At 38.8% G+C, this 27259-nt stretch overlaps 2 protein-coding genes across 8 annotated transcripts in view; one reads left to right on the forward strand and one right to left on the reverse strand.

Annotated features, from left to right (window-relative positions):
- CCDC146 (coiled-coil domain containing 146) overlaps positions 1–27259 on the forward strand; it is a 249745-nt gene that overhangs the window by 124231 nt on the left and 98255 nt on the right. The gene's annotated exons all lie outside the window — the stretch shown is intronic.
- FGL2 (fibrinogen like 2) lies at positions 6914–14170 on the reverse strand. The gene is made up of 2 exons (XM_012456605.2): positions 13480–14170; positions 6914–10586 (listed from the first exon to the last, which is right to left on the reverse strand). The coding sequence occupies exons 1-2, from the start codon at positions 14090–14092 to the stop codon at positions 9880–9882; spliced, it is 1320 nt and encodes a 439-aa protein (XP_012312028.2). The 5' UTR covers positions 14093–14170; the 3' UTR covers positions 6914–9879.

A 27259-nucleotide genomic window follows, 5' to 3' on the forward strand; every position in this document is an offset into this window, starting at 1 on the left:
TAAATTTAAAGGATTTTAATTGAGCAGTGAACAATTAGCAAATCTGGCAGCCCCCAAAATCACAGCAGATTCACAGAGACTCCAGGGGTGCCTTGTGGTCAGAACAAATTTGTAGACAAAAATGGTAAAGTGACATACAGAAATGGAAAGTGAGGTACAGAAACAGTGAGATTGGTTACAGCTCGGTGTTTGCCTTATTTGAGCGCAGTTTGAACACTCAAAAAATAAGCAGTCTGTGAGTGGTTGAAGTATGGCCACTGGGATTGACCAAGGCTCAGCTATTGTTACAGGTGCATACTATTAAGTCAGGTTTTCAATTTTGCCTGACTATTAAGGTAGGTTACTGTTCATCCACCAGGACAGAAATGTAGAAGTAGAGGGTTCTTCTCAGGCCATATTTAGTTTGCTTTAACAATTCTCCCCTTTTGGTCATTTTCTCAATTCTGAGAGACAGATGTTACTTAAAACCTTAGTCATCGATGTTACTATAACTATCATAAATGTACTTACATAGTTTTGAAAGCCACTGGGAAAGAGAACAGTGGGTTTTGCAAGGCAGGAATAAGGACTGAGTAGAGGGTACCTCCTTGTGCTGAAACATCCTGTTTACAGCAGAAAAAACAAAACCTGGTCTATTCTAGGATCTTTGTGTTATCTTAAAGCCTTAGTTTGATTGTGTCACATTTAGCATGAGTGACTCCATTTTAGTTCGGTGTGGTTTATTGTGGCCTAGTGCATAAGCTCAGTTCAAAATAATGGCCTCCCATAATTTTGTTTAAAAAACATTCCCCCTTTTTGGCCAGGTTCTCACTTAGGTGAGGGTGTGACCAAAGCTTCGGGCCTTAAACCACTTTTAGTTACCATCATTTTGGGTTTCCCATCCCAACATGTCATTCATAGGTTACAGTGTCCTCATGGTCGCACATTTCTTTCAGCTTCCATCATTCCAGTTAAAGAGAGACCACCTGATGTCCTTCAGATGGCTGCATGCAAACATTTAAAACCTTTGAGAGAATACAGTGCACCAGGGAGACATTTTTTTTCTTTTCTTTGAGATGGAGTCTCGCTCTGACACCAGCCTGGAGTGCAGTGGTGCCATCTTGGCTCACTGCAACCTCCACCTCCCAGTTCAAGTGATTCTTCCACCTCAGCCTCCTGAGGAGCTGGGACTACAGGTGCATGTTACTGTGCCTGGCAAATTTTTGTAGCTTTTTGGTAGAGACTGGGTTTCACCATGTTGGTCAAGATGGTCTTGATATCTTGACCTTGTGATTCGCCTGCCTCGGCCTCCCAAAGTGCTGGGACTACAGGCGTGAGCCACCGTACCTGGCCCAGGGAGACTATTATTATGACTAATGGGAGGATAATATCAACAGTTTGGAGTATTCTTACCCATGGTCCCCATAAACCAAACCATGTAAAATTAGATTTAAAAATGAGCTACAGGGAGAGTCTACTTGCTTGACTAAGTGGTCTTTTCATTAATCCCTTACAACTGAATTTTTATAATCTACATTTGATGTATACCTAACTAAATAGTATGTGCCCATAACAATAGCTGAGTTCTGGCCTATCCCAGTGGCCATACCTCAACCACTCATAGAGTGCTGAGAGTTCAAACTGCGTTCAAAATAAGACAAACACCGAGCTGTAACCAGTCTTGCTGTTTCTGTACCTCACTGCCAATTCCTGTAGATCATTTTACCTTTTTTGTCTATAAATTTGTTCTGACCATGAGGCATCCCTGGAGTCTCTGTCATCTGCTGTGATTCTGGGTACCGCCGATTCGCAAATTGTTTGTTGCTCATTTAAACTCTTTTAAATTTAACTCAAATGAAGTTTTTCTTTTATCACCCCATTTACCCTGGTGTGATTATTATGCATTGCATGTCTCTATCAAAATATCTCATGTAGCCCATAAATATATATACCTACTGTGTACCCACAATTTTTAAAAAAGATCACTACTGTCTATAAGACAAAGAAAAGGGGAGTAAAACTAGTCTCTGCCCAACTTAAGGTTTATAATCATAGCAAACAGTACTCTAATGAATTTAAATGACTATAAATGATTCCTCAAACTCGGGCAGCACACTGCTAATGAATGAAAACGTGTTTTGGTCTGTGGCCTAGTTCATTTTCTTTTGCTATATGCGTATGTGTATCTACATAAACACAGGTATATGTAGATACACACACAAACACACATGCACTGTAATTGCATCACAACACCCGAGTCTCCTAAGGTGGTATCTCGAAGAAGATGCAATATTTGAGGCTTCGTCAGTCTTCGCCTCCTCATTCCACTGTCAAGTGTCTTCCTAAGTCAAAAGAAAAATTTTGTAGAATCCCATTGTGTAATGTCATGATGACTTTTTAAGACATCCAGTAACACAACAAAAATACCGTTGCTGGCAGAAGCAAGGAAAAGCAAATCTATATCTAACATAATCTAAAATAAGTATCTATTCCAATGGGAATGAATCTCTGCCCTCTCCATAAAGCGTCACTGGCACCTCTCAAACGACGTGGTACAGGGCGGATAGTGGGACGCACATGTGCTGGCTCCTCCTCAAGTCCAACGTCTACAAGGCCAGCTTGTCCCAGGGATCTCTCTGTGAAAGTCTGTTCCACATAAACTTATTTACTAGCTTATCGTTGCTAATCCCATGGATTCATTACCATCTGTATTCCAGCATTTCTCAAATGTATTTCTGAGCCCTAGATGTCTTTCCTGAACTTCAGACTAATATTCTAATTGCTATATCCACTTGGATATCTTGAAGTTACAACGTTCAAAACTTGTGATTCCAGCGCCCCACCCCGCTTTATTCCACTGCTCACACACTTCCCAGACAGGCTTCCCCTGCAGACTCCCCCATTTCTGTTCATGACAGCTCCATCCTTCACAGCTGCTCAGGCTAAAATCTTGTGGTTTTCTATAATACCTCTAATTGTTACTATTATCTACCACTGGCTGACCTTTGATCAACAAATTTTGTCACCGCTACCTTCAAAATAGATGTACCTCACTGCAACCTTTCATCATGCTTTCATCATCACTTACCAAGAATATTGCAAACATTACAAACTGATGTCCTTGCTTCAGTGCTTGTTTCCCTACAGTCTATTTTCTACTTGGCAACAAACACAACCCCTTTAAAACTGGTTGAGATCATGTCTTTCCCCTGCTCAAAACCCTTATGGCTCTTATCTACTCAGAATAAAGGCACAATCCTTACCATGGCTTAAAGGCCTCAGTGATCCAGCATACCGCTTCTATCCCTTGTTCATCCCCAGCCACCCAAGCTGTCTCTGAGCTTATCTCCTACACTCTCACCACCCCAGGCCCTCTGCTGTTTCACACAGACCTCTTTGCTGACCTTCAAACATGCTGTCCACTCTCCCAGACTCGGCTTTTGCACCTAATGTTCCCTTTGCTTGAAACACACTTATCCCAGGCATCTGCCGGGCTTACACTCTCATATCTTTAGGCCTCTGTTCAAATTTTACTGGCACACACAGGCCTCTCCTGACCACTCTATATAAAACAGCACCCCCTTTTCTAGCACTCCTTTATTCTTCTTAATTTTGCATGGTGTTTATCATGTATTTATTTGTCTCCTCTGATAAATATTTACTATGTATTTATTTGTCTCTACTACCCACTCCACGACTGTAAGATTTTGTCTTCGTTGGATACTGATGTATCTCCAGCCTCCTAGAAGACTGTCTGACACATGGTGTGCACTCAGTAAATACTTAATGAAGGAATTAAGGCTACATTTACCCCAGCATTTCTATCTCCGTAAGTCTCTGAGTTCTAAGACGTTTCTGGCTTCTCAACTTTAGTTAGCATGAGCTGCTATTGAATGTGCTGAGAATTTGTTTTAACTAAGCGAGCAAACTGTTAGACTCAAACATGTCTGCTCAAGCTAGCCTGTTGAATCTGTAATTTCTGGTAAATATGCCTACGCCAGTAAATTCGGTCACATCTAAAATTTTTTCTTCTTCCTTAGTCAGGCAACCTCAATCTCTCTCCACATGTCTTCTCCAGCTTTCTTTTGATACAAGTTAGCAAAGTTGTGCAAAGGCTTCTCCTTCCATTTGACTTTAGAATTGATATCATTGCGTGCCCTGATGAAGGAGCCTAAGGGAGAATTAGGAGCGTTCCCTCAGGAAAGAAAGCAAGAGTGCCTTCCAGCAAGAGAACGTGGTCATGACTTTCAGGGGAGGGACCACTTCAAAAAGCAAGGCGGGCCCAGTCTTGTTTGGGAATTCAGGATATTCCAGGTTTTCCAAGTATACTCATTTCCTCTCATTTCCACTTCTTTCCAATCAGTCAACAAAGGAGAGCAGGCAAGCCTATGACATTGTGATCTGGCAATGCACAGAATGAAATTAAAGTTTGGAATTGGCCACCTCGGCTTGTTATCTCTGGGGAAAGGGACAGGTTTGAAATTGAAGGTGGTTTGGGAAGGAGTCTTTAATCTATGACTTTTTAGAAAATTAAGGGATTCATGGATTTTATTTTAAAATTAATTTCAAAATTATAGTAGAAGTAGTATGAAAAATACTGCCTTTTTCTTCAGGAATTCAGTAGGCGGAAAAATCACTATTGGGCAGGTACAGCAATATGCCTCTGTGTGACATGTCCCCACAGGCACGTTCCTAGGACCCCTTCTAAAAGTTTGCCACTGTTACATTCCCAGTCCTGTAGTATACAGTAAGTCCTCACTTAACATCCTGGATAGGTTCTGAGAAACAACAACTGTAAGCAGAAACAACATATTGTATGCCATAGGAACTTAATTCTTGTTTATGTCAATTAGCTTATGGTAAAATTGGTTTTGCTACATGGTATGCTGGTTTAATGTCGCTGTTTCCGAGAACTTATCAACAGTGTTAAGTGAGGACTTACTGTATTTGATCCTGTCTTGCCATATTCTCCCTGGCTATAATTGCTTCTCACCTATGTTCACAATCTCTCAAATCCTCAGATTTGACACTAGCCACTACTCTCCTAATCATAACTGTGGCTTCTTTTTTTTTTTGAGACGGAGTTTCGCTCTTGTTACCCAGGCTGGAGTGCAATGGCGCGATCTCGGCTCACCGCAACCTCCGCCTCCTGGGTTCAGGCAATTCTCCTGCCTCAGCCTCCTGAGTAGCTGGGATTACAGGCACACGCCACCATGCCCAGCTAATTTTTTGTATTTTCAGTAGAGACGGGGTTTCACCATGTTGACCAGGATGGTCTCGATCTCTTGACCTCGTGATCCACCCGCCTCGGCCTCCCAAAGTGCTGGGATTACAGGCGTGAGCCACCGCGCCCGGTCGGTTTCTTTAGACTACAGCTGTTTCTCCATGGCAACATATTATTAACCACTTTGAATAACAATACTCCTGTCTCCAATTTCCTTTACTCCCATTCAAACAGATTGATTTCAGGATAGAATTTAGATGATACTGAATAATACATAATAAGGAATATATAGGATGGCATAGGATCAAGGAGAAGTGCCAGGACCCCATGTACTGTCATCAGGGAACTCTGCCTATAAGAGATAACTATTTAGGATGATGATTTTTTTTTCTTTTGGAGATGGAGTCTTGCTCTGTTGCCCAGGCTGGAGTGCAATGGCATGATCTCGGCTCACAGCAACCTTTATCTCCCAAGTTCAAGCAATTCTTCTGCCTCAGCTTCCTGAGTAGCTGAGACAACAGGTGTGAGCCACAACACCGAGTAATTTATGTATTTTTAGTAAAGACGGGGTTTCACCATGTTGGCCAGGCTGGTCTCGAACTCTTGACCTCAGGTGGTCCACTCACTTCGGCCTCCCAAAGTGCTGGGATTACAGGCCTGGGATTACCAGCCAATGATGATGTTTTCTTCGTAAAAAATATATGTTCGGCCAGGTGCGGTGGCTCACGCCTGTAGTTCCAGCACTTTGGGAGGCTGAGGCGGGCAGATCACGAGGTCAAGATATTGAGACCATCCTGGCCAACATGGTGAAACCCTATGTCTACTAAAAATATAAAAGTTAGCTGGGCATGGTGGTGCACACCTAAAGTTCCAGCTACTCAGGAGGCTGAGGCAGGAGAATCACTTGAAACCGGGATGCGGATGTTGCAATGAGCCGAGATCACACCACTGCACTCCAGCCTGGGCGACAGAGCGAGACTCCATCTCAAAAAATATATAGTGAATATTGTGAATATATATATATATATATAGTGAATATTTCACTTGCAAACAGTGAAATTGAAATTCAAACCTAGGAAGGCCAGCTCCTGAGTTCCTGCTTTTAGTCATGGATGATAAGACAAAATCCAGTGAGAATAGAGGATGGCATTCTATGTAGACCAAGGAAACAGTACACTAAAGGCACTAAAAACATTAGAAAACATGGTATGAGTACAACAAGGCATTAGGTATGGCAGAAGTATAAGTAGTGGTAGAAATCAGTTCATGAAGGGACCTATTTGCCAGATTTTATCTTATAGAAAATAAGGCGTTGTTGAAAGTTTTAAGCAGCACAAAAACATGATCAGAATTGTACTTTTGAACAATCCCCCTGGTAGTGAAGAAAGTTGGACTGGAATAGACTGAAACCAGAGGTACAGACCATTCAGATGTGTTTGTGTTGTCCGAAGGAGATGAGCGCTAACCAGAGCAGCAACACTAATAACAGAAGAAGAGGAGAGGAAGTTGAATGCCACAAAATGAAACCAAAACTTTTGTATTTCAAATGTTTCAACAGTATTCTAGAGGGAAGTAAGATAACGGTGTTCCTCTATTTGCCTGACTTCTTGTTGAGGAAATAGTACTCATTAAAGTCTTCAGAGTCACAGATATTGTATAGATTAAGTAAGCATGACATAACTTTTCAGACACAAGTAAGTACACAAATACTACTTTACAACCAACAGTATTTAATGTTTCCATGTTGAAGAATAGATGTGAAAATTAAATCTTTTATTTTATAAGGTTTTTAAAAGACACGAAACATAAACCTAATTATACATAAAAGAAAATTTTAAACAAGAGCTTACTGTGATGACATTATGTATAACTTTACCTTTAAAATCTTTTCTTGAGGAGCTATTCAAAAGTGAAGACCAGCAAATTTTGTTGCTCAGATATTTCTTATGTTTTGTATATTTCAGCTCTTTATTTATTGAACAGATGTGTCATTAATTCATTTTGGCGCATTACTATTATCAGTAAAATTTGATTATTTTTCCCCTCAGTCATAGGTAAATCAGCTTTATCTGGAATTTCTAAGGACCCAGTTTTAGTCAATATTTTCAAAGAATGATAACTTTAGAAATAAAGTCTTAATTAAGAAAACAAATATTAGCTATCAAAATGGAACCAAGACAAGATTCTAATATGTTTGTAGTCAATCCATGCTTATGAACATTAGCATAATTAGTGAATAGTTAAGGCAAAAGACTCTAGCAGATATAATCCATTGCCATCAACATGTTAAATGTTATAAAAGTCTTGAATATATTTTATTATTGGTAACATGAAATGATTCCAATAAGGAATCTCTGTGTTACAGAATTTACTAGAAAAGTGCTGTGAAAGTGTAATGAAAAATAAAATGATCCCTTGAAATAAAGTGGAAAGATTAAACAAGTTTTGAATATTACATGGATTAGTGAATTATTTGCCAAATACTCCTGAAGTTATACCTTGTTCCCGTTAAATCAATGGACACTCTGTATATGAGCGTATACCTTTCTTTAGAACTGTATTTTATGATAAGTCCATTTTTACTCACAGGAATTTACTTAAACTTATACATATATTAATTATACTAAATGAAAATGACCTTATCTGAAACAAATACATTGTATAATATCAAAATGTTTTTAGTTTTTTTAAAAAAACAAAAGTAAAAAAATAAAATCAGTTACGTCATTTACATTTGGTATACCATCTAATAGATACACAGCTTTTGAAATCTACAATATTTTACATTTTGGTCATCATTTAATGCTATTTGCATTTCTCTTGCTTTAACATTTTAATAATATTTGTGATAATTTTCATCATGTTTAAATGAAAACTTTGGGTTAAAGTTATAAACCCATAAAGTTATTTTAAAGGTATATCTTGCTTCTTTTTGACTAAATATTTCTGTAAGGACCTAATATTTGAAAACTAACTGATTACCTGAAGCAACTATCCTCCTTAATCATTTTTCAAATAATAGATAAATTTTTGTAATATATTTTGAAAGCTTGGTTTGTGTATTAGAAATGGACACCAGAAACTAAAAGATTTATTGCTAGAACTAGCATATACTACAGTGAATTACTTCAAATGTTACTCTAGAGCATTTTTTTAAATATGCAGAGTGTTGCTGTTCTCTCTGAAATGATCTCTTTCTATAATGATGAATTTAACACATTTTCAAAGTCCTTTAAATGCTATATATAGCATTCCAGAATTAGTGAATGAATTATAAAATTTACAGATACTTTTGTTTGGGTTAAAAAAAAAAAACTATCTTTTAATTTCTGATAGTAAAATAAGCAATCCACAAGTTAAGGTTGAAATACATAGTATTTGGACTACTGCTCTATATATTTCAAAATTCATGTTTTCTATTTGTCCTAGAAAAACTTAGCCTTCTATGAAATTCAATCACTTAATGATATTATTGCTTTGGATATAAAATTGGACTCAAAGTATTATAGCCTATAAGTAAATGCTTCTTTCCCCACATGCCCCTACTCCCTGAAAAGAAAACCTACCAGTAGTCTAGTACAGTAGTGAGCAATCTTAAATTAAAAGCTATTGTTCACACAGAGCAGAGGAAGATAACTTTCATGTTAAAGCAGTTTTCGACATCAAACATCTAAGGAGTTATAAACTGTAAATGAATTACCTTTAAACTCTGGTCTTTACAGTTACATCAATTTCTGAATGCTTTTTGGAGTGACATTATGCTACCACATTTTAAAATAGTTTGAATGACAAATACTTTACATTTCATGAATGATAGATGAACAAGTTTAATTACATATATTAGTTCCCTTAGTCTGGTAACTAAAATGCTATAGGGTCTTTCTGTTGCAAAGTAAATGCTATAAGTTGAGTAAGTTTATCTTAGAATGAAGATTACCCAAATAATTATAGCCTGGAAAGAGTGGTATACCTTCAGATGTGCTCAAGTCATGGCCCAAATAAGGATTACTTTGTGTAGAAGCTAGCCTACGGAATAAGCCTATTATTATTATCATTTTGTTTGAGACAGAGTTTTGCTCTGTTGACCAGGCTGGAGTGCAGTGGCATGGACTTAGCTCACTGCAATCTCTGCCTCCTGGGTTCAAGTGATTCTCCTGCCTCAGTCTCTCGAGTAGCTGGGATTACAGGCATGTACCACCATGCCTGGCTAATTCTTGTATTTTTAATAGAGAGAGCATTTCATCATGTTGACCAGGCTGGTCTCAAACTCCTAACCTCAAGTGATCTGCCTGTCTTGGCCTTCCAAAGTGCTGGGATTACAGGCATGAGCTACTGCACCCAACCAACAATTATTTTTTAAATATAGCAAGTAATATAAGTAATAAGCAATAGAAAACTTTTCAATTAATAGAAATTAAAAAAAGTATAAATGTAATGTATAATCTCAGTAATCCTAATTGCTTGCAAGTGTTCATTGGATAACAGCATAACAGCAAAGGATTCCTTTAAAATGTATTATTTTTCAGCTTTATTTCAAATGCCATGTGGCATAAGAACCTACCAATCAGACATCATTTTTTAGCTACGAAAAATATGAAACAAGGCATATTCTAAAGTGCTGAAGGAATTAGTTGCCCTATTAGATAACAAATACCTGGAGGAATGAATAGAGTGATTTATGGTTTAAAGTGCTTGGGTCTGATCATCATTTTAGCCTCTTTGAAGGAGGACTTGTAGCCACCAGGTTGTGCCTCACTTACACCAGGCCAGGTGCCCCAGAAAATCCCATTACGGACACCTCTGTATTTTTGGTGATAATACTTGCCATTTAAGTTTGCAGAAAGACATGCATCAAACCACCAGCCTGAGCTGTAATACATCCCACAGTTCCCGGAAGGATATCGATCGTTGTCTTTATCTGGGGTGGTGAAAAACTTCAGATCGTGGTTGTAATGTTTGTTGAAACGTAAAGCATCTCCGGCTGTGCCATTATAGTTACCAACGTGTAAGCGGTATTTGAGAAACTCATTAGCCACGTAAAACTGATCATACAAGGCATATAGTTTGACACCATTAAAGTCTTCAAGATCTATTCTCAGAATCATTTCCTTACTCTTGGTCAGAAGATGAATTTTATCGTTCCCCAGCCAAAATTCCCTTCTGAGGTTTCCAAAGCCTGCTTTGTAGTCGTCCCACGTTCTGGTGAAGTTGGTGCTTCCATCAAGACGTGCCTGCAGCACTGTCCAGCCTCCCCCCATGGTCTCCATGTCACAGTAAACTTCAAAGCTACGGTTTTTGGGATCAGGCGTAACTCTGTAGGTCTCACTGCTTCTTTTGCCTATTGCATGGTAGTCAGAGCAATCTTTATATATTAGATGCTGAACTGAAGGGGGAAGAAAAGGAAGACATTGGATCTTGTTAATAGAAACTATGCATCTGAAGAATTATTTATATGTACAAAAGCATGTTTGATAATTCAATCAATGGCAATAATGAAACTTTCCTCTACTGAACTTACTTGAACCTGTTTAGCAAATGCTCATTAAGGCCTCAGAAGGGCCGGGCGCAGTGGCTTACACCTGTAATTCCAGCCCTTTGGGAGGCTGAGGTGGGCGGATCACAAGGTCAAGAGATCGAGACCATCCTGGCCAATATGGTGAAACCCTGTCTCTACTAAAAATACAAAAATTAGCTGGGCGTGGTGGTGTATGCCTGTGTTCCCAGCTACTAGGGAGGCTGAGGCAGAATTGCTTGAACCCAGGAGGCGGAGATTGCGCCACTGTACTCCAGCCTGGCTCCTGGGGACAGAGCAAGACTCTGTCTCAAAAAAAAAAGGAAAAGAAAAAGGCCTCAGAAGAACCTGATGTTATAAAGCAGAAAGGACCTCTAGTATACTCTTAGTTGGTAATAATAATGACAGCATCAACAGAAAACAACAATAAGAAAATAATAAAAATACAGTTCTAACAATGTAGTATTATTTAGTGAGGGCCACCTATACATTCTAAGCATGCTGCCAAAGACTGGATAACATTTTCACACTTAATCTGAACATCGACCTTATGATGTAGGCATTACTGCCAGTCTGCACGTGAGGATATTTAGGCATAAAGGTCAGTGGCTTGCCTAACTTCACACCTGCTTTTTTCTTTTTTTTTTGAGACGAAGTTTCGCTCTTGTTACCCAGGCTGGATCCAGTGCAATGGCACGATCTCTGCTCACTGCAACCTCCGCCTCCTGGGTTCAGGCAATTCTCCTGCCTCAGCCTCCTGAGTAGCTGGGATTACAGGCACACGCCACCATGCCCAGCTAATTTTTGTATTTTTAGTAGAGACGGGGTTTCACCATGTTGACCATGATGGTCTCGATCTCTTGACCTCGTGATCCACCCGCCTCGGCCTCCCAAAGTGCTGGGATTACAGGCGTGAGCCACCGCGCCCGGCCCGCACAAGCTTTAAATGGCAAAGCCAGGACACTAACTCAGACCTGGCTGGCAAAAATCAAATAATTCCAAATCTGCTAGAACTGTATGCCATGCATACAGATGAAGCACAGGCTTCTTTCTATTTTCTTTCACCTAAAGGGGTTGATCGCCTCTACTGTAGGAAGGTTTTATAGGATATGTTCCAAATGATGTATTAAAATCCTAATGCAGAGCATTGATCATAAATTCGTATTTATTTTACTTGACAACTATATAAAGAAGCTCGTGAAAAATATGTTTTTCAATAATATACCAATATTCTTACTCTGTATTTATTATCTAGCAAAGTATTTAGCCACTATTTCACATTTTCGGTTTCAAGAAAGAAGCAACAGGTGATTATATTGAGGATAAGAATAATAATCAGTTAACAAGGTTCTGTATGAATCAAAGACAGATATTTACTCCCAGATAATTTTTATTAAAATGTATGACAAATAAGGTAAATTTAATATGAGATAACCTAAGGCATAAAAATCTATTCCTGTATATTTAGAGCTCAGAATATTCAGTTATCCCCCAAAATGTTTTGGAGAAAAACAGACTATAATAGAGTCTTGTTCATATCATGACAATTTGCCATGCAGCATCTAATCTAATGTGTACCCACAGATGTCACCTAAGAGGTGAACCTGAGATTCTCATTGTGTCAGGTACATTAAGATGCAGGTTACCAGGAGTATTAGCAACAGTGGTCCTTGAAACTATGACCCTCTCCTCCTTTACTGGCAGATCAAAGGCAGTTTGCCAAAAACTATAACTTACTCTCAATAGGAATAATAGGCATTGAAATTATTACAGACAAATGTTCATAGTAAACAAGACTCGCTTTCATAATGTATTTTATGAACCATAAGAAAAGTTTTATGGATGGAGCATGCCTAAGATACTGTCTTCAAATGAAAGTGATCCCCACCATGTCCCTTTAACCTCACATTCATGGCAAGTAGAGGTCCTAATGCAGAGATGGCTTTCCAAAGTATAAGGAGACAGTCAGCAACAGTGGTCCCAGTACCTCAGGTGAAAAGCCAAGGTTTGGGAGAGCCAATGCCACTGTTAGCTCGTGGGGAGAGTAGGCGATTAAGTCTGTGGTCTTTCACATGTATTTATCAAAGTTAATTCAAGTAATTTGAATGGTGAGGATGGGTTCTACTTTTATCTGCTCGAATTCTAGCTTCAGGTAAAAGAGAAAGAAGAATAGATTCCTTCCCTTAGTGGTGTGCCAAAACTCTCCCCTTAAAACATTTAGGTCTCAAAGCAAAAATTTTTGCACACATGTGAAGCTGCTTGTATTCTATCTGTAAAATCTCCCATTTTCTCTAGATATTTGGGATTAAGAACTGCAGATTACTTGCCAAAATCTTTCAAAGACCTCTTTAGGCATGAGAAGTGGCAGTCAGCCAATCACAAGAAATACTGATTTCCAACAAACAAGGCACAATTGTGAACGTCACCTTATCTCTATTGCTTTCAAACACCTCATTGAAGAGACAAGTTAAATGCACTAAAACAAGAAATTCTCTCTACTTCTGCTTGCATGTAGGTCTGGCATTAGCAAATAAGATCTCAAAATTGAAAGTGACTTCTAATGGATACAAAACTATGATTTTTGTAATTAGGTCATACATTATTTCTGTGGTCACATTTGAGAAGATAATTATTTTTTTCCTGTACACCTTGATGAATAAGACTGAATCTGTCATTTATTTAACCTCTTGACTCAGGTTAATGTTTATAGATACTCTAGCTATATAACATTTATGAACATATGATAAGAAAACATTATACGTACCTGGACGTGACTGTATTTGTTCTTGGCTGGGACACTTTGAACATTTGCCATCCAAACTATTGACGACAAATGTTAGATTTGCCACTTTGCTGTCAACATAATTTTCTATGTTGTTCATATTTACAAGATTCAGCTTCTCCAGGCGATCATGAAGTACATTGATCTCCTCTTTGGCATTCTTTAGCTCAGAGGACAGCTTGTTAACCTCACTCTCTAATTCTCTCACTCTGTTATCACCAACCTCTCCCGGGGCTCCTGTACTGGGTAACAGCAGTCCATTCCTGCTCGGGTCTCCGTTGTCGTCGGCTTGCAGCTTGCAGTCTTGGCAAGATTTCTTCAGACTATTTACGATTTCCTTGAGGTTCTGGACTTGTTTGAACACTTCCTCGATCCTGCTGAATTGCTTCGGGAGCTGAATCGTCAAGGGGGGCAGGCTTACCTGGTAGGGGCACTCCCCTGCCTCATCGCATTTCCCTCTGCCCTCTAGTCTCACTGGGCAAAGTTCCTTTGCTCTTTCATCCTTAATTTCCTCTGTTTCATTGTTTGCCACAACCAGAAAACCGTAAGTAGCAAGGACAGCTGAGCTCAGCCAGTACCAGTTAGCCAGCTTCATCTTTACAGTGCGGCTCACCCCAGCAGGGAGTGTGCAGGGCTGGAGCTGCTTTAATAGCAGCAGCTGCCTGAGTCAGGCTTTCTGTGTTCCCAGAAAAGGGCGGGAGCGTTTTGCATCACAAGTTTTAGAAACGCACAGGAAGAGGAGATAGCCCTCATCTCCTCATCAAAGGCAGTTTGCCAAAAACTGTAACTTACTCTCAATAGAAATAATATGCATTGGAATTGTTGTAGTGAAATGTACACAATCAACAAGACTCACTTTCATAATGTATTTTATGAACCATAAGAAAAGTCTTGCATTTCTACAATAATTTGGTATTCTTATGCTTGAAGTGAACAATTATCACTGGAAAAACAGTTTTTAAAGATAAAAAGAGCTAGTTATCTAAACTGTCTAGAGAACAGAAATATTACTAAAATTAAAATGGTCCTTTTTCCTATTTAGAGTGGGGCACTGAGGAACCTGTATTTTCTTCTTGTTGGACTTTGAGGTGAAATCCTAAGCACTTTTAGGAGTTTCTAAGTATAACAAAGTACAGCTTTCTGACTATTGCAGTTGACTTTTGCTTCATCTACTTGAAAAAGAGAAGAAAACTGGCAGTGAAAAAAGTGCTACTTTCTATTCATTTGTTCATAACATAGTGTATATAAATGTCTAAATGCCTAAGACACATTTAAAACGACATCATTGTCTTTCATCAAAACCGGTAGCTGCCTCCCGTGCCTTTCGCTATTTTGCTAATTGTACTGTCATCTTCCACGGCTACTCAAATGTGAGTTTTTGAGCTATGCCGTCTCTGTCCTGAACTTCTCTTGCCTACAGCATCTTTGCCCTTTCTTTCCACAGGTAACGCTGGCAGGCAGGCCTCTTGCTTTCTATCTCTACGCTGGTTCCTCCACTTTCTCTCTGGGCCACTTGGTATAGCACCTTGTTCAAAACAGGTGGCACTAATGATAATCATTTTCTAACTTTCTCCTCAGAGGCTGAGGGCAGGAAAGAGGAACAGCTTCAATTAGAGAGACCACCTCTCAATTTGTTTTGCATATTGATATCTCATAAGATACCTTGTTTTAAAGAGTTTTATTGCTTAAAAAATAATTTCAAAATGACTGACGGGGCAAAAATCTAAATTTTTTATTGTACAAAGTACTTAAAGCACTTTGTAACCGATCTCATATTTATTTCTTTAACCTGATTTCCTGCGACTTTTCTATATACCCCCTTAATTTTAGCCAAATCTTACTCACATTCTCGAAACGTTGGCAGGCTTTTACACTGCCATACTCAGGAGACCTGGCTTCCAACACTAGGTCTACCTCTGCTCACATCATCTTTGTTAACCAATCAATACCTAACCTTATTTTCAGTGTGTTTCTGTTTAAAGACACCTTATTTCATATATATGATGGATTCATTAACACAGAACTCATGGCCAGCAGAACTATAATCAAACCTGAAAGAAGTTTATCTAACATACGTGTTTTCTCCTTAAGATAAGTCACAGCCATCTTGAGCTTAAGAACTTGGGCGTGGTGGCTCGCGCCTGTAGTCCCAACACTTTGGGAGGCTGAAGTAGGCGAATCACTTGAGGTTAGGATTTTGAGACCAGTCTGAGCAACATGGTGAAACCCCATCTCTATCAAAAATACAAAAAATTAGCCAGGCATGGTGGTGCACATCTGTGGTCCCAGCTACTCGGCAGGTGAAGTAGGAAGATCACTTGAGCCCAGAAGGCAGAGGTTGCTTGAGCTAAGATTGTGCCACTGCATTCCAGCCTGGGCAACACAGTGAGAGCCTGTCTCAAAAAACAACAATGTCAAACCACCTCTAGATAGCACTTCAACACTATGCTCAGGGGCCATTTTATTATTTCTTAAAATGTCTTTTCTTTCAGCCACATTCTCCAGATGAGTCAGAGGCCATTTTAAACAGTGAAATCAGCAACAAAAAGCACAAGAATGTGAAAAACATGGCACTAACTAAATAGACTGCAAAATAGATGCCAGTTTACAGTATGAGATCTAAAAGAAGGCAGAAAGTTGGCTTCTTTGACTTCAGCTGGGTATATATGTATTTGGCAAATCAACATGTTTGCCACCCTGTGCATGTCCATAGATGGATCCTGAGATCTCACAGGATTAATTTTGGGGTTACAAATAAATTTTAGATAGTAGGCAAATCATAAAGACAAGATCCATGAATAATGAGGATTGACCATATATTGTTAGAAAATCTAGGGCTTTAAATTCTTGAAATTGTCTGTATATTTATTCCAAGCTAAGTTGTTTAATTTGATTTTACCTGTTTATCACTTGTGTTTTGGGGGATTTTGCTTATGTCTTTCTTTGGGGTTTTAAAATAGTATATAGCCAGGCACAGAGGCTTATACCTGTAATCCCAACAATTTGGGAGGCCAAGGTAGGTGGATCACTTGAGATTAGGAGTTTGACCAGCCTAGCCAACATGGTGAAACCCCATCTGTACTAAAAATACAAATGTTAGCGAGACAGAGTGATGCGTGCCTATAATTCCAGCTACATGGGGTTGAGGGAGGAGAATCGCTTGAACCCAGGAGGCGGAGGTTGCAGTGAGCTGAGATCACACCAGTGCACTCTAGCCTCGGTGACAAAGCGAAACTCCATCTCACCTCCAAAATAAATAAATAATATATAAATATGAATTGATATATATAATTGATATAATATATAATATATTACATTTTTATATATTATATGTTATATAATGTCATGCCATATATAACATTGTGAAATATGTTATATAATCTATTAACTATAAATTTAATCATAAAATATAGCTTAGAAATTTGTTTTAATATTTCAGTTTATTCATAATAGGGTTGTTTAAACAATTGAACTACTATAGAAAAGTGAAAATATGAAACTACTAATTGCCCACTAACTAAATAATTTCAGGCAAAATGCATATCTCTTAAATGCTGGTCATTGCATTATTTGAAATTCTTTTTTTTTAAAGGTTCTTAAGTTTATCTTATGAAACATAGATGTCATCATGTGAACTCTCAATAAATGTTAATTTAAAGGCCATTTCCACTGTGCTGGTAACTAAAGAAAATTTATTAAATGAAGTAGATGTTGTAGTTTTAACAGTTAATATTGAAATACGTTGGTATCTCCTCATCTAAGTTCATCTAAGGAAGTCTTTTAAAACATGATTTAAAATATAGCATTCTGAGGTATAGCATTATCTTATTTTTTGTTGTTCTACTTCTAGTTTGATCTTTTCTATGATTTGAGTCTTTTTCTGTTATTTGCAGTGAAAACTTTTCAGGGTTTGAAAAAACTACTTCATGATCTTTATCAACAGATGTAAAATTGCTTGGCCCTTATTTTGTTTATTTTAAACTAGCCACCATTATTTGACACAGCTTTTTCTGCTTGTGTATTTAACACAAAATTATTTTGATAGTGTTTATTTACAGACAGTGTTTTGACAATTGATACAAAGTTCAGCTGCAGCAATTGCTACTGTACAACAAAATGGCAAAATAGACACATCAATTGTGTCAGTCATATATAAATATAGATTTAAAATAAATCACCATTTATTATGATCATCTCAAAAAATAGATATAATAGAATGAGAAGAGCCTTAGGGTGGTAGTCATTGAATGTACGTTCTTAGTGAAGAGCCTTCCAGTAACTTTCTTGCCACTGAACTAGGCCTTAAAAAACTAGACCTTAAGTTTCTTATCTGTAATATGAGATGGTCAGATTAGAGATCTGTTAGGTCCTTTTCAGGTGTAACATATTATCATTCTAAATGTTATTAATTAGAAGCAATATATAGCAAAGCAAATCATCAAGATGTAACCATAAGGTCATACTGTACTTTAAATTATCAATTCCAGTAGAAATGTACAAATCTACTTCTTTTTAGCTATTCATCCATTCAACACTTACTTCACATTTATTGGACTGGGCTGTATACTAGCCCTGGGAATAACAAGGGTGAAAAATGGACACATCCTTGACTTTGTGGTGCCTTAAGTTGCAGGTCAATGCATTTCAAGCCAGACCCAGTCTTGGGCACAGGTAACATGTTTGGCCTTATTGGGGGTTCAATAAGGACACCTTTTCTGAACCCCTCAATTCCCTTTCACTTTGTCACATCATTAGGTTCTCCTTTTGCTAACTCCAAAATGGCCACTGTTAGAGTCATTAATTCCAAATTAGACCACAAAGGTGGCATAGTAGCTACAGTCATGAGTCTATTGATGACAGGAATGTGTTCTGAGAAATGCAACGTTAGGCAATTTCTTTGTTGTGCTAATATCATAGAGTGCACTTAAACCTAGATGGTATAGCCTGCTATACCTAAAGCTCCTAGGCTACAAATCTGTACAGCGTGTTACTGTACAGAATACTGTATACAATTATAACACAATAACACAATGGTATTTGTGTATCTAAACATATCTAAACAGAAAACGTACAGTAAAAATATGATATTATAATCTTGTGGCACCACCATCCTATATGCAGTTCATTGTTGACCAAAATATCTTTATGCAGTGCATGACCGTAACTACTGCTATGTTAGATATATGCTACCTGGGCAGAGAAGAGGGCTTCCTGTTTCTGTCCTTCATTCTGCTTCTCTTTGTCTTTTAACCTACTTCCCTAACTATTACCACTCCAAAATCTCCCATTTACAAAGCAGAAAAATGAAGGGTCTCACTCTATCACCCAGGCTGGAGTGCAGTGGCATGATCTCAGCTTGCTATGGCCTTAACCTCCTGGGCTCAAACAATCCTCCTACCTCAGCTTCCAAGTAGCTGGCACTGCTGGCTGTCCCACCATGCCCAGCTAATTTTTTAAGACGTGGGGTCTCACTATGTTGCCCAGGCTAATCAAGAATGCTTGGGCTGAAGGAATCCTCCTGCCTCACCTCCCAGAGTGCTGCGAGTACAGGATGTGAAATCTGGACAGAGACACAAAGCCAAACCACATCATTTCACCTCCAGCCCCTCCCAAATCTCATGTCTTTCTCACGTTTCAAAACACAAATATGCCTTCCCAACAGTTCCCCAAAGTCCTTAACTCATTTCAGCCTTAACTCAAAAGTCCAAATTCAAAAACCCATCTGAGACAAGGTAAGTTCCTTCCACCTATGAGCCTGTGAAATAAAAAGCAAGCTAGTTACTTGCAAGATACATGAGAGTAGGCATTGGGTAAATACACCCCTTCCAAGAAGGAGAAATCAGCCAAAACAAAGTAGGTATAGATCCCATGGAAATCCAAAACCCAGCAGGGCAGTCATTACATGTTAAAACTCCAAAAGAATCTCCTTTGATTTCATGTCTCACACCCAAGCTACACTGACACAGGGGTGGGCTCCAAGGTCTTGGGCAGCTCTGCCCCTGTCGCTCTGCAGAGTACAGCCCCTGAGGCTGCTTTCATAGGCTGGCATTGAGTGCCTGCAGCTTTTCCAGGTCCATGGTGCAAGCTGTTGGTGGATCTACTATTCTGGACCTGGAGGACAATGGCTCTCTTCTTGCAGCTCCACTAGGCAGTGCCCCAGTGGGGACTCTGTGAAGGTTCCAACCCCACATTTTCCCTATAAACTGCCTTATAGAGGTTCTCCATGAGGTCTCCACCTTTGCATCAGACTTCTACCTGGACATCCGGGCATTTTCATACATCCCTTGAAAGCTAGGCAGAGGTTTCAAAACCTCAACTCTGGCCCTCTGCACACTGACAGGCTCAACACCACATGGAAGCCATCAAGGCTTGGGGCTTGTACCCTCTGAAGCAATGACCCATGTTGTACCTTGGCCCTTTTAGCCATGGCTGGACCTAGAGCAGCTGGGATACAGGGTGCCATGTCTCAAGGCTGCATAGAGCAGTGGGCCTCTGGGCCTGGTCCACAAAACCATTTTCCCTCCTAGGCCTCCAGGCCTGTGATGAGAGGAGCTGCTGTGATGGTCTCTAAAATGTCCTGGAGGCATTTTCTTCATTGTCCTGACAATTAACATTTGGCTCCTCTTGTGCAGTTTCCCACAGCCAGCTTGAATTTCTCCCCACAAACTGGAGTTTTCCTTTCTACCACATGGTCAGGCTGCAAATTTTCTAAACCTTTATGCTCTGCTTCCCTTGGAAATATACATTCCAGTTTCAGATAATCTGTTGGTGTGCACATGTGAGTGTATGCTGTTAGAAGCAGCCAGGGCACATCTTAAATGTTTTGCTGCTTTGAAGTTTCTTCCACCAGATACCCGAAATCATCTCTCTCAAGTTCAAAGTTCCACAAATCCCTAGAGCAGGGGCACAATGTCACCAGTCTCTTTGCTAAAGCATAGCAAGAGCGACTTTTACTCCATTTCCCAATAAGTTCTTCATTTCCATATGAGACCTCCTCAGCCTGGACTTCACTGTCCATATCACTATCAGCATTTTGGTCACAACCATTCAACAAGGCTCTAGGAAGTTGCAAACTTTTCCTCATCTTCTTGTCTTCTTCTTAACCTTCTAAACTATTCCAATCTCTGCCCATTACCCAGTTCCAAAGCTGATTCCACATATTTAGGTATCCTTATAGAAACGCCTCACTTCTCTGGTACCAATTTTCTGTATTAGTACATTCTCACATTGCTATGAAGAATTACCTGAGACTGGGTAACTTATAAATAAAAGAGGTTTAATTGGCTCACAGTTCCACAGGCTGCACAGGAAGCATGGGTAGGGAGGCCTCAGGAAATTTACTATTATGACAGAAACCAAAGAGGAAGCTGGCATGTCCTATATGGCTGGGTAGGAGGGAGAGAATGTGAAGGGGGAAGTGCTACACACTTTCAAACAACCAGATCTCATGAGAACTCACTATCATGAGAACAGCAAGGGGGAAATCTGCCCCCAGAATCCAATCACCTCCCACCAGGTCCCTCTTCTAACAGTGGGGATTACAATTCAGCATGAGATTTGGTCAGGGACACAAAGGCAAACTATATCAATCTTCTAACAGTTTTAAATTTTTTAAGATTGTGAGTATATTAGATACACATTAAAGTATGTATAAAAGTATAATTCAGGTCAAATACCCAAGTAACCACTACCCAGGTCAAAAAATTAAACATTACTTCTCAGTAAGTCCTCTTATGCCCCATTACCCACTTTAACATAGCTACTATCCTAACTTTTATTGTCATTTTTTTCTTGTAGTTCCTCATAGTTTTACCACCTAAGCATGAATCTCTAAACACCTTTTGCTGTGCCTTTTTTTAAAACTTGATATAAACAGAATCATACAAAATGTACTTTTTGTGTCTGGATTCTTAATATATTTGTGAGAGCCATCAATATTATTGCATATATTTTTCTATTGTATGTTTAGACCTCTATCTATCTGTTTTATCTTTAATTGACATTAGGAGTGTTTCCAGTTTTCAAATATTAAATATAATGCTACTTGAGCATTCTTGTACATGTCTCTCCACATACTTGTACATGCACCTTGAAGGGTTATTCACCAAGGAATGGAATTGCTTTGTTACAGGGTTTATGCTGCTTCTAATTTATTTTTTATTTTTATTTTTATTTTTTGAGACAGAGTCTCACTCTGCCACCCAGGCAGGGGTGCAGTGGCGTGATCTCAGCTCACTGCAATCTCCACCTCCTGGTTCAAGCTATTCTCCTGCTTCAGCCTCCAGAGTAACTGGGATTACAGGTGTGCACCACCATGCCCAGCTAATTTCTTGTATTTTTAGAAGAGCTGCGGTTAAACTATGTTGGCCGAGCTGATCTTGACCTCCTGACCTCAAGTGACCCACACGCCTTGGCCTCCCACAGTGTTGGGATTACAGACATGAGCCACCATGCCCAGCTGCTTTTTCTACTTTAAAAGAGGAGCTTTTTCAGTGTATTTCCAATATGCCTTCCCATTGCTCTATATCCTTGACACTTAGTACTCTCAGTTGTATATCATTTCATACCTTGTATTTTTTCATGTCAAAGTATACCTACATAATCATTTTAATGGGCATGTAGTAAAAAAGTAGCATTATGATTTATTTAACCAGTCCCTTATTAGTAGACATTTATATTACTTTCAAATTTTCACTGTCCATTACCCAGTTTCACTGCTATAGTACCTTTCATTTTTATATTCATACAAATACATGTATATATACACATATGTACATATATACATGTTCATATACAGACACATATATATCCCTGGAAAGTGTAGAGTATTTCTTTGAGGTAAAGTCTCAGAAGTAAAATTGCCAAACTCAAAGCATATATACCTTTATGATGCTTGAAACTGTCACATAGCCTATTACCAAAAAAAGCTATGAGTATTTAAATCCTCACCAAAAGTATATGTATTTATTTTCCCACACTTTCATTAAAACTGGGTGTTATATCAAAGGGATCCATGCACTCCCATGTTGAAAGCACTGTTCACAATAGAAAGACATGGAATCAGCCTAAGTGCCCATCAACCCTTAGATGAATGGATAAAGAAAATGTGGTATGTACATACAACTGAATACTATTTAGCTATAAAACAATGAAATCATGTCATTTGCAGCAACGTGAATGGAACTGAAGGTCATTATGTTAGGTAAAATAAGCCACACACAGAAAGACAAATACCACATGTTCTTACTCATATGTGGAAGCTAAAAAGTAGGTCACATGGAGGTAGAGAGTGGAATGGTAGATACCAGAGCCTGGGAAGGGTGTTTCAGTGGGGACTGCAGGGATGAAAAGAGGTCAGTTAATGGGTACAATTGAACAGTTAGATAGAAGGAGTAAGTTCTAATGTTTGATAACAGTGTAGGGTAACAATAGTTAATGACAATATATTACACTTTACACAATAGCTGGAAGAGACCTGAAATGCACCCAATACATAGAAATGATAAACACTTAGGTGATGGATACCAGAAATACCCTGACTTGATCATTACACATTCTATGCATGTAACAAGATTTCACATGTACTCTGTAATTATGTACAAATCTATCAAAATTTTAATTTTTTAAAAACTGGGTATGGTCATTCTTATAAAACTTGTCCAGCTGGGCACAGTGGCTCATGCTTATAATCCCAACACTTTGTGGGGCAAGGGCAGGAGGATCGCTTGAGCCCAGGAATTTGAGAACCAGCCTGGGAAATATGGAGAAATCCCTTCTCTACAAAAAATACAAAAATTAGCCAGGCATGGTAGCATGCACCTGCTGCCCCAGCTACTCAGGAGGGCGAGGTGGGAGGATCAGTTGAGCCTAAGAGATTGAGGCTGTAGTGAGCTCTGATTGCACCACCGTACTCCAACCTGTGCAATAGAATGAGACTCTGTCTCAAAAAAAAATGGACGCCATATACTTGTCCAGTATTATATGCCAAAAATGATAAGCAATTTCTTTATGTTTTAATTTTCTAGACTATTAGTGAGGTTAGACAATTTTTCATTTAATTAACCCTTTGTAAAAGTATTTGCATGTTTTTTTAGGTTTGACGTTGGATTTTTTTTTTTTTTTTTTTTTTTTTTTTTTTTTTTTAAAACAGAGTCACTCTGTAGCCCAGGCTGGAGTGCAGTGGCATGATCTCAGCTCAATTGCAACCTCTGCCTCCCGGGTTCAAGCGATTCTCCTGCCTCAGTCTCCCGAGTGAGTAGCTGGGACTACAGGCGCGTGCCACCATGCCAGGATAATTTTTTGTATTTTTAGTAGCGACTGGGTGTCACTGTGTTAGCCAGGATGGTCTCAATCTCCTGACCTCGTGATCCACCCACCTGGGCCTCCCAAAGTGCTGGGATTACAGCCATGAGCCACTCCACCCAGCCAACATTTAATTGATGCTCCTACTGATTTACAGAAATCTTTAGATATTGCATTTCATATTTATTAATCTTTTTCTTATATTTCCTTTCCAATGTTAGAGTCAGATAAAAAACAACTTATATTTTTCTCTGTTCTTTTTGTGGTCATAGTTTTTGTTTGCATTTTAATACTCTAGAATTTATTTTTAAGTGCAAGGTAGAAAGCCACTTTTGGGCAAATGATAGATGAATTCCATCTTTTCCTGCACTAACTCAAAATGGCACATTTGATCATATATTGAATACTATGTAAATTAGGTCTGTTTCTGAGCTTCCTACTTGATTACACTGATATGCTGTTTATTCTGTTGCTACTGTCATCCTGCTTACATTTCATAGAGTTATAATGCATCTTAAACCTAAAAGAGAAAATTTATATTTACTGATTTTTTAAGATATTAATGATTTATTATTCCAACTGCATTTTATAATCACTTTTTATGTTCCAAAAATTCTACTGATTAAGAATAATTGGCCTATTTAGAAGTATTTTGTAGTATTCTTGAACATTTGTTCAAATCTTTTGTTTCCCATATACTTTTATAGTTTTCTTTATATGGATGTTTAATGTTTCTTGGTATGTTTACTTCCAGGTTTTTTTTATCTTACCCATTACTATTATGAATAGGATTTTTTCTTCAATATGTTTTTAAACTTGTTATTCTTACTAAATAGGAAAGCTGTAATTTGTATATTTATTTTTTAAATGGTCACCTTACTGTACTATAATATTATTTTATATTTTTCATGTAGGCATTTATATCTGCTACAGATAATGGTCATTTGTTCTTTTCCATATGTATGCATCATTTTCTGTCTAAGTGCCTTGGTATGCATCATTTTCTGTCTAAGTGTCTTGGTAAACATCTTCTGAATTTTATGCAATGATCATGCTCATATCCGGCACCCTTTCCTTGTTTCTGAATTTAATGGAAACACTCCTAGAGTTTCACAGTTAACCATAACACTGGCTATTTGTTTGAAGTTAGTGTTTAAAAGAGTAAATAGGCCAGGCATGGTGGCTCACGTCTGTAATCTCAGCCCTTTAGGAGGCCGGGGCAGGCAGATCAGTTCAGGTCAGGAGTTCAAGACCAACCTGGCCAACATGGTGAAACTGCATGTTGGTTAAATATACAAAAATTAGCCAGGTGTGGAGGAGTATACCTGTAATTCCAGCTACTCAGGATGCTGAAGCAGGAGATTCGCTTGAATCTGGGAGGTGAAGGTTGTAGTGAGCCAAGATCATGCCACTGCACTTCAGCCTGGGTGACATAGTGAAACTCTGTCTCAGATGAATAAATAAACAAACAATTTAAAAAAAAGAGTAAATTCTGCATGGTTATTGGCTAAGCCTGTAAGTATCATTAGCAAAGTCTAGCCTACATGGCAAGAGATAAGGTAATATAATAGAAAATTTTGTTTAAGAGGCTGGGCCATTTGTCCCTTAAAATTTTTCATAATCTGAATTTTGCTTCATGGTAAGTCCATATTTCCATTATATTCATAGAGCCTTAGTGCATAAAGGTTTGATCCAGGTCACATTTAAATTTTTATTTTATTTTTTTGCCAAGGCTACTTTCTAGGTGGTGCCATGAACTTTGTTTTTGTTGTTGTTCAAGCTTTTATTAAATTTTTTAATTGTCACATGTACATATTTATGGTTTACATATGATGGCTTTTTGTTTAGTGGTGGTGGTGCTGGTGGTTGTTAGAGGGAAGGTCTCACTCTGTCACCCAGGCTGCGGTGCAGTGAAGCAATCAGAGTTCACTGCAGCCTTGACTTCCTGGTATCAAGCATCCTCCCACCTTAGACTCCCAAGTAGCCAAGTCCACAGCTGTGCACCATTATGCTTGGCTAATTTTTTTTTTTTAACTTTTAGTAGAATCAAAGTCTCACTACATTGCTCAGGCTGGTCTTGAACTCCTAGTTTCAATCAATTCTCCTACCTCAATCTCCCAAAATACTGGGATTAGAAACATAAGCCACCTGGCCCCACCCATAGTGATGTTTTGATACATATAATGTATAGTAATGAGACCATGTTAATTTGCATACCTGTCATCTCAAACATTTTTCACTCCCTCCCTCCCTCCCCCTTTCCTTCTTTCCTTCCCTCCTATCTTCCTCTTTCTTTCTCTTTTTTTCTCTTTCTTTCTCTCTTCTCTCTTCCCCCCTCCCTTCCTCCCTCCCCCCTGCTCTATCACTCTCTCACTCTCTCTTTTTCTTTTTTTTTTTTTGGATTTTAGGTTTTCATGTACATGTGAAGAACATGCAAAATTGTTGCATAGGTACACACATGGCAGTGTGATTTGCTGCCTTCCTCCCCTTCACCTATATCTGGCATTTCTCCCCATGCTATCTCTCCCCACCTTCCCACTCCCCACTGTCCCTCCCCTATTTCCCCCCAGCAGACCCCAGTGTGTAGCGCTCCCCTCCCTGTGTCCGTGTGTTCTCATTGTTCAACACCCGCCTATGAGTGAGAACATGTGGTGTTTGATTTTCTGTTCTTGTGTCAGTTTGCTGAGAATGATGGTTTCCAGGTTCATCCATGTCCCTACAAAGGACACGAACTCATAGTTCATGGTTGCATAATATTCCATGGTGTATATGTGCCACATTTTCCCTGTCCAGTCTATCATTGATGAGCATTTGGGTTTGTTCCAGGTCTTTGCTATTGTAAACTGTGCTGCAATGAACATTCGTGTGCATGTGTCCCTATAGTAGAACGATTTATAATTTTTTGGATATCCTGAGACTTTGCTGAAGTTGCTTATCAGTTTTAGGAGATTTTGGGCTGAGACAAGGGAGTCTTCTAGATATACAATCATGTCTGCAAATAGAGACAATTTGACTTCCTCCTTTCCTAATTGAATATGCTTTATTTCTATTTCTTGCCTAATTGCTCTGGCTAGAACTTCCAATACTATATTGAATAGGAGTGGTGGGAGAGGGCATCCTTGTCTAGTGCCAGATTTCAAAGGGAATGCTTCCAGTTTTTGCCCATTCAGTATGATATTGGCTGTTGGTTTGTCATAAATAGCTTTTATTATTTTGAGATACGTTCCATCAATACCTAGTTTATTGAGGGTTTTTAGCATAAAGGGCTGTTGAATTTTGTCAAAGGCCCTCTCTGCATCAATTGAGATAATCATGTGGTTTTTGTCTTTGGTTCTGTTTATGTGGTGAATTACGTTTACAGACTTGCATATGTTGAACCAGCCTTGTATCCCTGGGATGAATCCTACTTGATCATGGTGGATAAACTTTTTGATGTGCTGTTGCAATCAGCTTGCCAGTA

Source organism: Aotus nancymaae, unplaced genomic scaffold (assembly GCF_030222135.1).
Source record: "Aotus nancymaae isolate 86718 unplaced genomic scaffold, 86718_ANA_hifiasm-v0.15.2.pri h1tg000002l, whole genome shotgun sequence".
Lineage (NCBI taxonomy): Eukaryota > Metazoa > Chordata > Mammalia > Primates > Aotidae > Aotus > Aotus nancymaae.